The 14177-nt window shown below is 42.8% G+C and overlaps 1 protein-coding gene across 1 annotated transcript in view; it reads left to right on the top strand.

Annotated features, from left to right (window-relative positions):
- Positions 1 to 14177, top strand: part of Syt9 (synaptotagmin 9) — a 169006-nt gene that overhangs the window by 50122 nt on the left and 104707 nt on the right. Inside the window, exon 3 of the mRNA XM_057779974.1 lies at positions 9763 to 10309. Coding sequence (XP_057635957.1) covers positions 9763 to 10309 — 547 coding nt within the window. The remainder of the gene's footprint in view (positions 1 to 9762; positions 10310 to 14177) is intronic.

The raw sequence follows: 14177 nt of genomic DNA, 5'->3' as shown, positions 1-14177 counted from the left end.
AATCAGCCTTTTTAAAAAAAAAAAAAAAAAACAACACTAAAATATTTGCTCGAGTGATAGCCAGGGGAATAACATGTGCAGTTATTTTTGAAAATATGAATATAGTTGGGAATATTTTTTTATAAAGTTCTTTCTGTTCTCTAGAAATATGAATGATAATGAAGTTTATCCTAGAGACTATACTCACTCACATTAAGTGTGGTAGAATATGACAGTTTATAGTCTGATTTTTCCCCCAGAAACTTATTTTAGTATTATTTCCAGTTTTGTATCAAAAAGCAAAACTTAAAATAGTCCTCTTTAAAGAAGCTGCTGTGTTTTTCTCTTGATTTCAGGAAAACCTCAGACTTCCTCACAAGGATTTCTCTTCAGACAGCTAGAGTTGATATCACCATGGAGTTCACACAGTGGGACAGACTTATAATAAGATCTTTTTAGTGTCCCCAAGACCTGGAGCAGGTCATGTGGGTCACTTCTCATCCAATTGCTCCTGCCTGGATTCCCTGAGACACAGAGTGATAAAAATGTTCCTAATGGATTTGATCTGCACATAGTGCCCTGTAACTAACAAGCTGTCATCAGTGATATCCCTGGAATCATCACAGTGTTTATCCTAAAAATATTTAGATAGACTGAATAAAGAGCTGTGTTTGAAAGAGGAAACCCATTGTTAGCATCACCATAGATCTGTGGAAACTCAGTAGAAGAAATTAAAAAAGAAGAACAAAAGATTAACCCCTATAAAATACATTTTATACTCAGATTATTTTAGATTTGAAGATAAGCAATTAAATTATCTTTCAAACAGTGAAAATTGGGTTCAGTAACAGCTGAGCTGCCATCAGCAATCTAAACACTTTTCAGCTACATTTGACCCAGTATTAAGAATTTGCATTGTTATGCATTTAAAACATCCATACCTAAATTACGGCTGACCTAGTTCCTTGCGTTCTTCCTGGAAATGTGTCTTTATCTAACAGTGATTTTCAAATTCATTCGCAACTGCTTTTAAGAATGTGGTGCACACCCGAGCTCCTGGAAGCACAAGGACTCTGAATCAACAGCTAGGGAGCCTGTGTGGGACCAACCTAGGTCCCCTGCAGTTTGTGACAGTCCTGTAGCTTAGTCTGTTTGTGAGGCTCCTAGCAGTGAGATCAGGACCTGTCCGTGGCACTTTGCTGGCTTTTGAGAACATGTTTCCCATGCTGGATTAGCTTGCCCAGACTTTACAGAGGGGGAGGGGCTGAGTCCTATATCAACTTGATGTGCCATGCTTTGTTCAAGCCCATGGGAGGCCTGCTCCTTTCTGAATGGAGACAGAGGAGGAGTGGGAGGATGGGGAGAGGGTAGATGAGAAGGAGGGGGGATGGGAGAAGAGGAGGGAGGGGAAGCTGGTCAGTATGTAAAATAAAGGAAAAATGCTAATAATTTTAGTTTAAAAAAGAAAGTGGTACACACACAAACACATACACATACATGAGAGAGAGAGAGAGAGAGAGAGAGAGAGAGAGAGAGAGAGAGAGAGAGAGAGAGAGAGAGAGAGAGAGAGAGAGGAGGAGGAGGAGGAGGAGGAGGAGGGAGGGAGGACACGAACTTTCCTTGTGGAGAACCAAGGTATCATTCTGTCAATGTCTAACTTGAGGAACTAATGAATTTACTTACAGGAGCATGAGTGACCGCAAAGCAGCCACACCAGCAGAAAATCTCACTTTAGCATGGACAGTAACTTCCCATAACTACATAGAAGGGTTATAGTTCCCATTGCTTCAGTTAACCTGCCACAGGCTAAATTCTCTAATACTCCCTAGGACCTTGAGGCCACATGGAATTAGGTTAGAATTGCATACAGATGGCCAGAAGTTGCAGAGAGAGGAGCAGGAACCTCTTAGGGTTCAAAGACCCTCTGTGTCTCTCCTATGAGACACAGTTAACAAGCTGGATTTTAGGGGTCTTTATCTACTTACTACTCATATCTACCCTGCTGAAGATGATGTCTGTGTGTGCTTAAAGGAAGTACTTAAAATACACACACACACACACACACACACACACTTTTTACTGACAAAATGGAAAAATGAATGAAATTTCCTTCCTTCATTCAAAAGATTGGTGTTTTTTACGGCTCTGAGGACCACAGGAGCTTGGAAACGCTAGGCACTGTCTTCTCACTGAGCTGCTTATGCAACCTTCTAAACCATTTGCAACATCCTGTTTAAGTACCATGGTTGTGGGGATAGGGGTAGGTTCTGTTAAGATGGTTCAGAATCTTTTCTCTTCCTATTTTTGACCCCTTCTGCCTTCTCATGGTTTTCAGTACAGCACCAAGGCCCAGTACACACAGTGTTCATGATACCCTCCATGTTGCCATGGTTGCCATAACTTCTTCTGTAGCATTTGCATAGGAAATCGCCACTTTACGTGGCCTCTTCTCCCTGGGAATGTTGGGCTCACCTTGTTGTCTAAAGATGAGCTATGCTTTTATCTTCTAAGAATGTCAACCAGGCAGTGATGGCACACCTCTTTAATCCCAGCACTTGGGAGGCAGAGGCAGGTGGTTCTCTATGAGTTCTAGGCCAGGAGTACACAACACAGTGAAACCCTGCCTCGAGAAACCATACACACACACACATAGACACACACACGCACACACACACACATAGACACACACACACAAAATGAAACAAAAGCATGCTTTCTGCTGTTCTCCCAAGGCCAAACTTGTTAAAATGCTGTCTGGTTAATTCAGTTACTGCTACAACAACCCAAAATTCCTGTTAATTTTTTTCATCTGGGTGATGCCTTCCTTGAAGTATTGACCTAATAATATTTTGGGAATGTGGACATCTTACTTTTCTCAGAATTTTTCAATATCAAAACTTTCTAGGAAAGCTTGAATACATGAAACTTCCTGGATCCCCAAAGTAGAGGAAACCCAAATGCGATCTGCTCAGTTTCCTGAATCATGTCCCATGATGAAAGTCCAGAGTTTTTTTATAACTCAGATTTCTTGACTAACACTTTGCCTTTATAACAACAGAACTGGTCATACCACAACTCCTCATCAGATCTGTGAAGGTCCTGCTTCCTCCTGCCAGGGCCTCTGTGAAGCACAACGCTGGAGGTTACTGTTCACTAGGGCCCAGTAGAAAGCTCAGTGCTGTCAGCTACACGCCTCCCCGGCTCCCTGGCGTATCTGAGCCTGTTCTTGCCTAGAGTCCCTGGCACACACTGTTCGCTCAGCCACTGGTGCTTTTTCTCTTATCCTTACCTTCCCTGCCTTTGCAGTGTTAGTGTCCCAGCTTAAACGTCCACGTTCAGGAGGCTCGGGCACCTACCTGAAGGATATGTTCTCTCTGCTGCCTCCCACTCCGGCTTCACATGTTTTGTTTTTGCTTCTTCATGACATTCAACTCTATTTCCAAGTTGTCATTTGTTTGTCACCCATCTTTCCTCTGTGAGCACAAACCATATCTGTTTTGTTTTCTTTGTCTAGTCCCTGATACAACTCTAGGAATAGCAGACCTTCTTCTAAGAATGGCTGAAGTAAGCAATCCATAGAGCCTTAGAAATGCCCTGCGGGGATTAAAGATGAAGATAACCCTGAGCCTTCACAGTTGGACCCCTTTATTGGTGACAACCCCAGTAAAGAGTACTGAGGCTGACGCTGCCATGACTCTATGTGACATTCTTATTTTCATGGCTGGGATCGAACCCAGAGTCTCACGCATGCTAGGCAAGTGCTCTATCACGGCATTGTATCCCCAGCTCTAAGTGGCATGCTTCTAGTAACTCCTGTTTTGGTATTGAGAACAATAAGATTTTACATTATTCTTATAGTTATTTCTATGGATTTTAATAAATGGATGATTTTGAAAATGGAAGTTGCCTAGACCTCACTGAATTCCCATGAAACCCCAAAACTGTATTTAAATGCATATTTCCCTGCTAGTAATTATGAGAAACTGTTTTATTCATGGCAATAATGCATTTACTGTACATAAATATACACATTAAGCATCTGTTATGAGGAAAATTCTATAGTGGATACCAATATCTTTTCTAACAGGCAAAGAAAACTCTCTCCTCATAGGCCCCAAAGAAGGCCACAAATCCCACAGGTTGGAATGCTCAAATTCTTAGAGGTAAAAATGCCAAATCTGTGGGATCTGTGGAGCCTAGGTACCAGGACTAATTCAGGCCTGCAGTGGTGAAGGCGTGTCTAATCTGGGTACACTTGGGAATGGAATGAGATAGTTGATAAGAGCTATGTAAAAAAGAAAATGTATTTGAAAGTCACATCAAGGTTCAAGCTTGGGTCACTTGGGAATGGGTGGGAGGGAGAAAGACACACTTCTAAGTATCTGCTGGTTCCAAGCAGATCCCTTCATCTTTACAATCTCAATCTTGAGAGAAGCCTGCGAATCTCAGATTGCCACACCTCCTTCCTTTGTAATGTGTTGATGTATCTCCCCCGGTCTAGGGTATCTCTTGTCTGTACGGTTAAGAACAAACAACTCTTCTCTCCATTAAACCGAGTTTCAGGGGAGACTGGGGTCTTGTCGCACTATTTCTTTACTTTGTTGCCCACAAAGGTAGTTCTGAAGGTCAGTTTGCCTCCTTTTTTCTCCCTTTGGTCCCTGAAGCTTGTGGAGAAAGTCGATCAGGTTTCATCTCTGAGATGAGGTCACCAAGATAAAGGAACCTAGAAGAGTGTATCCATGGTTGCTCAGGAAATAAGAAATGGGTCCTAAGCACTGGATGCTATGCACAGTAGGTTTAGCAAGGGGCTTTGGAGAAAGCTGCTGGACCACAGAGCTGAACATCCTTCCGGGAGAGCTGGGACCATGTTGAAAATTCAGTTGTTTTCCTTTGAAGTCTCCAGTATCATTGAGAATACAGCTGGGGCAAAGCCAGCTCAACTTTTCTCTCTTCCTAGTTTCCTGAGCCAGAGCTTCCTTATCCTCTCTCTGTTCCTAGACTCTAACCTGTAGTCCGTACTTATCCCCACCTGTTATACTTAAGCGCTCTTTTTTTTTTAATATTTATTTATTTATTTATTTATTTATTATGTATACAGTATTCTGTCTGTCTGTGTCTGCAGGCCAGAAGAGGGCACCAAACCCCATTACAGATGGTTGTGAGCCACCATGTGGTTGCTGGGAATTGAACTCATGACCTTTGGAAGAGCAGGCAATGCTCTTAACCACTGAGCCATCTCTCCAGCCCCACTTAAGCACTCTTGTAGAACTGTGTCTTCACCTCCCAGGCCAGTTGTCGCCTTCAGGACCTGGACTGGACTGTTTTGTTTCTCTGCACCTTTTCATGCACTCTCTCTCTGTCCACATTCTTGTCTGTTAAATTACAGTAAAGTCCTCTCTCCTTTCTAATGAAAATGGTTGGCCCTGGGGGTGTTACTTCGGGGACTGCTCTTAGGGCTGGAACTGGTTAGTTTACGTTAAAGGAAAGGGGAGGAAGAAAAGCCCCCTTGCCTTGAGAGTTCTTGTCCCTCCTGCCTTATGACTTGGGCTCAGTCCAAGGCTCAAATTCCTTCAGACATGGAAATATGTTTGCTAGTATATTACAGAAAGACTGTTCTACAAACTGTTCTAAATATCTTTGAGTGCAGACATCTTCGGCGCTCAGCTAAGGTCTGGGATAGCCAAGGGCAGCCTTCAAGTTATTTTCCCTGCCTCCTCCATGAGAAACAGCATCTTCTGACCCTGAAAGAATCAGACCTGGAGAAAGCTGAGATCTGCAACCCTGGCAGCCAGCTTCTCAGAGTCAGCAAGGCTTGTTTACAAAGGAGGCTGTCTCTCAATTCCTGGACCCATCATTCTTGGAACTTACCTTTTCCTCCCCATGTTTGTGTGTGAGTGCATGTGTGCGTGCCTGCGTGCGTGTGTGTGTGTGTGTGTGTGTGTGTGTTTCACTGTTTAAGATTATTTTATGTGTTTGAGTGTTTGCCTTCCTGTATATATGTTCACTCCCCATGTCTTTGGTACCCACAGTCACCAGAAGAGGATGCTGGATCCCCTAGAACTGGAGTTACAGATGGTTGTGAGTCACAGCAGGGGATCGAGGAACTGTACTCTTCAAGTGCAGCAAGTGCTTTTAACCTTTGAGCCATCTCTTCATTCACTATGTGCATTAAACCCTGAGTACAGCACTCCTCAGACCTACTGAGAAGACTGTATTTTAGACAAATTCCTCCTTATCACAGCCACTAAATGTTACAGTGTCGTGCAGAGACACTATAATTCTAGACTCTCCCTAGGGAACCTCTCGTTTACTGTACTGGACGTTATTCGGAACCAGGGCACCCGGTGTGGGTCAGAACATTGTCCTCCGTCTTTCCTATTTGTTTTAGACTTGCCTCTTCTCCTGCTTCCATCTGAGTACCCCATGAGAGCTATGGGATATTGATTTTCCATTTCCTTTACCTCATCTTCTCCTCTGTGTCCCCAGGGCAGCCTTCCTGCTCTGATTTCTCAGCCCACAGAGTGCTATCAGTTATGCAGGGAAGCTGTGAGTTATACCGCTTCTCTGGCTCCTTGGACCTCTCTATTCTATGTGCATGCCACTCAGACACAGAGACACATACATACAGAGACACATACATCCAGAGACACATATATATACACAGACGTACACACAAACACGTATGCACACACAGAGACACACAAAGATAGGCACACATGATCTCATAGAAACAGAGACATATATGATGTATTTGCAATATACACACAGAGAGAGATTTAATCTACTACTCTACAGTGAGATTCAACTGTTTTCCTACTAGCAGGCATGAATTAACATGTATTTGTTGTGCAATAATATTCATATTTGTGACTGATGTTTTAGAAGAATATTTAGAGAGTGTATGTGTGTTTTTTTAGGATATTTAGAGAGAGTGTATGTGCATGCATGCATGCTTCTATGTGTGTGTGTGTGTGTGTGTGTATACCATGTACATGTGTGGTACCTGAAGAGGTCAGAAAAGGGTATTAGAGCCCCTGAAACTGGAGTTACAGAAGATTATTGGCTGCAACATGGGTGCTGGGAATCGAACCCAGGTCCTCTGCAAGAACAGCCAATGCTCTTAACCACTGAGCCACAGCTCCATCCCCTCAACTCAGATTTTTGTATGTTCAAAGCAAACCCTTTACTGATGCAATTTGTTTTGGAATTTGGAATAAGGAGCTTCCTGCACCTTCTCAGGGAATGAGATTTTGCTTCTGCCTCTGAAGCACAAATGTCTCCATAATGCCCTGTCCAGTCCATTCCCTTTGCCATCTGGCAATCCCTTGTGGTTAGGAAGAGCCAAACATGTAATACTAATCTCTTCAGATTTCATGTCTAAGAGAACAGGTATGTTGAGCAGAATGTGCTTCACTGCTAAGAAGGCAATTCTGTTTATCTTAAATTTAAATTAAAATGTGCTCCGTATGATAGTTCCACAGACATGGGTGCAGACAACTTTTTTCTGTGATGACTCTCCATCCAGAACTCTAAAAGCATGAAGGTAACCTGCTGTGCACAGAGTCTACTTAGCAGAAACCCAGCAAGAGTGTAGCACAGTGCTGCTCAATCAGACTCAAGTGCTGAGTAGAAGCCCTCAGTAGCTGTCTCCTAGAAAGGGGTCTCACTTGCCACGTAGTCAAGCATGATCTTGAATTTGTGAGCTTCTTAACCTCTACCTCCTGAGTTAGGATGACAAGCATGCCCCACCGTACCCAACTTTAAGTTGTGCTGAAGATTGAACCCAGTGCTTGGCACGTGATAGGCAAGCGCTCTATCCACTGAACCATATCCCAAGGCCATATCCACTGTCTGTTAAGAGAGTGGTTTTATTTCATAAACGGTACCACTAAGTATTATCACCTATTAGTCCCATGAACTAGTCCTTAGTCAGAATGGAATAAAGTAGCTTTTACTGCAATATGGACTTCTGAATCTAACTTGGAAAGAAAGATGAAGAGCAGATAGACATGGGACTGATACCCTCATCTCTTCTGGTTTCTGTCTAGGGCAAGATGATTGTTAACTCTGTGCCTGTCCCTCTTGCAGACAAAGGCCAGCAGGGCGAGCTTAAAGCTCTCTTCTTGCTCCACAGTGGCTCCACTTCTGGATAAGGGAGTGACCTGGCTACACTAATGGACAGCCAGGTTGGCCACTTAAAAGCATCTCCTGCCTTTCTGACCTCCTCTAAATCACCTTTAGCACTGTGGATGTCTCTAGAAGAAATCATAATCTGCAGCAGTGCCTTCAGACTGTACAGTCTTGTATGCTTGGGAAATTTTATACCTAGGATATGTCTGCTCGCTGTGCGCTGCGTTGAGTGACAGGTACAAGCTGGCGGTTCTGTGACAGCAATCTTGGGCTGCTATGTGGGTGATTAGTGATCAGGGCGCTATGTTAGGATGCATCAGGATGCCTGCGTGACAACATCTGAGCTATAAAAAGGAGAATGGTTTAAAACATGTTTTGGGTCTATAGATCCCATTTTCACATGGTTATTTCATGAGGGAGTCGGGAAGGGAAGGAAAGGGAAGGGAAGGGAAGGGAAGGGAAGGGAAGGGAAGGGAAGGGAAGGGAAGGGAAGGGAAGGGAGTTAAAGGAAACATTAGGGAAACTTCTGTCTCATGTTTAGAGGTGAAGACTGACTCCATTAGCAAAGTCTAATTTGCTAATATCAGTATCTAACCTTCCTTAATTTATCTCTAATTTACGGTAGCTCTTCTTTAATTTTTTTCTCAATGGAGTTTATTTCGGAAGTGAAGCCTCTGGGGCATAGAGAATTGTGTCAGCAGTTAGAGTACTTGCGGCTCTTCAGAGGACTGGAATTTGGGGCCAGCAGCCATACTGGGTAGATGTCAACAACCGACAATTCTAGCTCAGAGGATGTGACACCCTCTTCTTCTGGCTTTTCTGGACACCCTTAGACATGTGTACACACATACAAATAATAAATTTATAGAAAGAAACCTCTCACTTGTTGATAACCCATGTGGGACAACAGACAGTGTCTTCTCTGTCCTGACAGAGGCCCCAGTCACAACAAGCACAATGTCTCACAAGCATCCAAACCCCTGTGCTGTTAATCTTTACAATAGTAAAATCTGTTTTCACAATGAAATAATTTTTTGAACCAGTAAGAATTTGTGTCCTTATAAAGCTATAAACCAGTAGTAGACATTTCATGCAATATAGAGAACGATATCTTTAGTTTGGTTGGTTTTTGCAGCATAGGCTGGCTTTGAACTCAGTGGTAACATTGCATCTCTGCTTCCCAAGTGCTAGAATTACAGGCATCAGCTACCACCACACCTAGCTTGAGAAATATCCATTCTTTCTAGCACAACACATAGTCAATTATTTTGGCGATATTATCTAAAGGTGAGTAATTTTCTTCTTCGAGAAGCTTGTTCATGCAAATCTTCACATCCTACCAGCCAGATAGGCTCTAATGCACATTAGACCATTTAGAAAGTACATGAAAACCTTTAACACTCTTGGGTCATGTGCTCTTAAGTTCGTTTCCTGATACCAAGCCTCAAGTTTTAGCCTAAAGCTGTAGGGAGCAGCTTTGGTCACATCAGTCCCATGATGAGCATTTTGAGTTTAGGACAAAAAGACAAAGAAAGACCAATAGAGATAAGACACTTTTCAAATATAACAGCACACTGACATTCCAGGCACACATTTCTGAAAGACAGTCAGCAAATGAGGTTATAACTCTGCTGTGTCTGCTCTTCATTTAAGGCACAACTCAATCCGAAGACAACTCAACCTGTCGAACCCGGACTTTAATATCCAGCAGCTTCAGAGGCAAGAGCAGTTGACTGGAATTGGTAGAATTAAACCAGAATTATATAAGCAGAGGTCACTGGACAATGACGACGGGAGGAGGAGTCACAGCAAAGCTTGTGGGAAACTGAACTTCATTTTAAAATATGACTGTGACTTGGAACAGCTTATCGTGAAGATACACAAAGCCGTCAATCTGCCTGCCAAGGACTTCTCTGGGACTTCAGATCCTTATGTCAAGATCTACTTGCTTCCTGATCGGAAAACAAAACACCAGACTAAAGTTCACAGGAAGACCCTGAACCCTGTATTTGATGAGGTGTTTTTATTTCCTGTTCCCTACAATGACCTTGAAGCGCGGAAGCTTCACTTCTCTGTGTATGACTTTGACAGGTTCTCTCGCCATGACTTGATTGGTCAAGTGGTGGTGGACCACTTCTTCGACTTGGCTGATTTCCCCAGGGAGTGCATCCTTTGGAAGGATATCGAGTATGTCACTAACGTGAGTCTAGCCTTCCTTCGTTTGGGGTGGAGGGATTGCTTCTTACTTTTCAGGGAAACAGACTGCTTACATATTTCTCTAGATGCTCTTTGTGTGTCTGGAGCCATAGGTTTTTAAATAACATTGATTTTGATATATACAAGAATAATTTGCAAAAACCTGTGAAGGAATCACTTTTCCTGTTCTTTGTCAGTCCTCACAACATGTTCTTGAGAGCTCTCTCAGGTTCTACTAACTGGGCCCTGGCTTCCAGTTCACTGTATTGTACAGCTGACAGTCCATCGCCTGATTGGCAGCAGCAAGTCCATGTCTGGGTTCTCCTACTGGTTTGGTGGTGCTTCCAAGATCAGATCCTCAATTTTAATCCTGAGCCTGGGAGTGCTTGAGAAGACTGAGCATTGTAATTTCAAACATAAAACTCATTAATTAGAATGATAAGAAAGCCAGTCTGAAAAGATGGCTGAACTGTTGCACAGATGGTCAGGTTTCATGCCAGACTTAGGAGAGGAGGCGAGAGTCTCTATAGCCATGTTTACATTTTGATGGTGCCCCATGGGATGCTTTTACTCTATTTACATCCTTGTCACTCCCTTATGAGCCTTCCTGAAGCTCCAGACTGAGCAAAACTGGACTTTCTCAGGGAACTGAAGCTTTCAAGATGCATGATCAGATTCCCTGAGGCAACTCTTGGTGCCTTTTCTTGAGGCCAGAGTTGCCCTCTTCAGCTTTGCATCACTATCTGGCTCAGGCACTCATTCAACTTGAATTGAGCCTTGGAGAACTGAAAGACTCACTCTGCTAAAGAAGAGGACCCCCAGATCTTTACCCAAGGACTAAATACCTGCACTGTACTCTTCAGGCCTCAGGTATATTTATGATCTGGGGCCTTCCTCAGACCTTAAAAGTCTCCTAAAGTACCTGTGCCAAGTTTGCCATGCTATCTATGTAAGGAAAGTGTGGCCAAGGTCATGGTGGCTCCATCTTCCCATCTGGAAGGAGGAGAAGGTGTAGAGAATAATTTGGGATATCGTGAAAGGAACAGACTTCTTCACCTTGAGAAAGTATACCATTTGTAAACTCAAAATTGCATGCTAGGGAGACCAAGAATTATCTTCAAATCCCAGCTGACAATATCAGAAGGCAACTGAGGAGGCTTAAACAAATGAAATAGAAAGGGTGTTCATCATAGGGAAGATTTATTGTCTCCAGAATAACACCTCCTGGGCCATTTAACAAATCTCTATGGGTAGAGAAGCCAACCATGATGATGAGCCCTGATGAAGTCTTGATCTCAGGTTTGATAGGGAGGCCTTGTTCACGCCATCCACACAGACTCTTTGTAAGGTTCTGGCATAGTCATCAACTAGCCAGAGAAGTTCTGGGAAGCTCAGTGGGATCTGGATGTTCCCATTTAGGTGTTTTGCAAAGAGAGCATCAGCCTGTGCACAGAGGCTGATCACAGTCCAGGTGAGGCAGGTCCGTGGTGGAAACATCTTCTCATTCCTGTGGGACAGGAGTAGGGTATCAGGCTGCGGAGATCTTCTAGCTATGAGATTAGTTCCATTGTAGCCCTCTTCCAGAACTAAAAGTTTCTAGATCATTGTTGGAAAATTGTGGATGCTAAAAGAGCTAAGAAGAATGCGTGGCTCATCATGAAATGTTTACCCAGGCTTTAGGATATCCATGGGAGAGGGGAGGTGCTGTGAGTGGAGTTACAGAATCTTTCATAATCTGCCTCATATTGTTTAATGTAACTGTGTCCAAAAACAGAGAACAGAGATTCTTTTTTTAATTTTTTATTTTTTATTGATTTTATTGAGCTATTTATTTTTCTCTGCTTCCCTCCTTTCCTTTTTCCTCCCCTCCCTTTAGCCCTCTCCCATTGTCCTCATGCTCCCAATTTACTCAGGAGATCTTGCCTTTTTCTACTTCCCATGTAGATTAGATCCATGTATGTCTCTTTTAGGGTCCTCATTATTGTCTAGGTTCTCTGGGATTGTGAGTGTGTAGGCTGGTTTTCTTTGCTTTATGTCTAAAAACCTCTTACGAGTGAGTGCATATGGTATTTGTCTTTCTGGGTGTGGGTTACCTCACTCATTATGATGCTTTCTAGATCCATCCATTTGCCTGCAAATTTCAAGATGTCATTATTTTTTTCTGCTGTGTAGTACTCCACTGTGTAAATGTACCACATTTTGCTTATCCATTCTTTGGTCGAGGAGCATTTAGGTTGTTTCCAAGTTCTGGCTATGACAAACAATGCTGCTATGAACACATGTCCTTGTGGCATGATTGGGCATCTTTTGGGTATATACCCAAAAATGGTATTGCTGGGTCTTCAGGAAAATTAGTTTCCTAATTTTCTGAGAAATCACCATACTGATATCCAAAGGGCCTGTACCCATTCTCACTCCCATCAGCAATACAGGTTCACTAAGACTTTGCTTTAGTAATGCAGAAGCATGAAATACCATGGGTATAATATATGCCAGCAGAACAATGAGAAAATAGTTAAATAAGCAGGCATAAAACCACCAGCGTGAGGAAGAGCCCATACCGTACTTTTACCCTTAGTATTCTGTTCCCAAAGTGCCTTCCACTACCCTGAATTTTACTTACATTGTGACAAGTGTGTGTGTGTGTGTTGAAATTTTGTTCCTACTTTTCATAGCTCTTCTTTGACTTACCATTTTTTACGCTCAACATTAATTATAACATTTAACAACAGAGAAGTATGCAGTGGATGTGGTTTCATAGTATACAGCATTTTGTTATTCTAACTTATGATAAATAAATATTCTTTCTGGAAGGATTTTATCAATTGATTTTTATTTTATGGGTAACTATTTTGGTTGCACGAATGTCTGTGCCTGGTACCTATGAAGGCCAGAAGAAGGTGTCAGAACTGGAGGTACAGGCAGTTGAGAGTCACTGTGTGGGTCCTGGAAACTGAGCCTGGTGCCTCTGCAAGAGCAGTAAGTGTCCTTAACTATGGAGACATGGTTCCAGCCCCTTAGCATTCTTACATTGATGACATTCAGGTTATTAATTGCTTGTGATTCAGAATAGAATAGCAGAATGTTTTTAAGTTTGTCTAACAGTTCATATGTACCACAGTTTTTTAGAGTGTATTCCCTGTTGAAGTTAAGATACAGGTGTTCAGCATTTCCAAGTACTTACAAGGCCATTTCCATGGAGGCTCCTCAAATTGATACCCCTGCTGGTGAGATGTCACCATTCCCAGTGCTCCACTTTCTCACCAACTCTTGCTCTCCTCCTGCTGGTTAGGGTATATGTGTGTCCATGTGAAGTGGCGTATGACTGCTTTCTTCTTGGCTGCAAGGTTTTTATGTGTTTGTCTTCCTTGTGAGATGCTTATTTTGCACACTCTTCTGCTGTTTTCTCTTCCATGGCAATCTAAGTTCTTTGTATAGTCTGGATGCAAGCCTATGTTAGCTATATGCACTGTAGTCCCTGTCAGTTTATGGCAGTATGTATACTTACTCTGTGGTGACTTATTGTGATTTTTACTTGTGTGATGGGGGAGAGTCTTCTGTTTTGTGTTAATTTCATTGGTTAAATAAAGAGACTGCCTTGGCCCTTTGATAGGACAGAAAATTAGGTAGGCAGAGTAGACAGAACAGAATGCTGGGAGAAAGAAGCCGAGTCAGGCGGTCGCCATGATTCTCCTCTCTGAGATGGATGCCCGTTAGACTCGTCCCAGTAAGCCACACTCAAGTGGCAATACGGATATTAGAAATGGGTTAGATCAATATGTAAGAGCTAGCCAGGTGGCGGAAAGCAGCCCCGCCGCTCCCACTACTACATTTGTGTGTGGAGGATTGAATAAGTATTTCCATTTGCCAAC

The sequence above is a fragment of the Chionomys nivalis genome, chromosome 8 (assembly GCF_950005125.1).
Source record: "Chionomys nivalis chromosome 8, mChiNiv1.1, whole genome shotgun sequence".
NCBI classification, from domain to species: domain Eukaryota; kingdom Metazoa; phylum Chordata; class Mammalia; order Rodentia; family Cricetidae; genus Chionomys; species Chionomys nivalis.
Note: the sequence above shows the minus strand (reverse complement) of the source record. Positions and strands in the feature narration are given on the sequence as shown.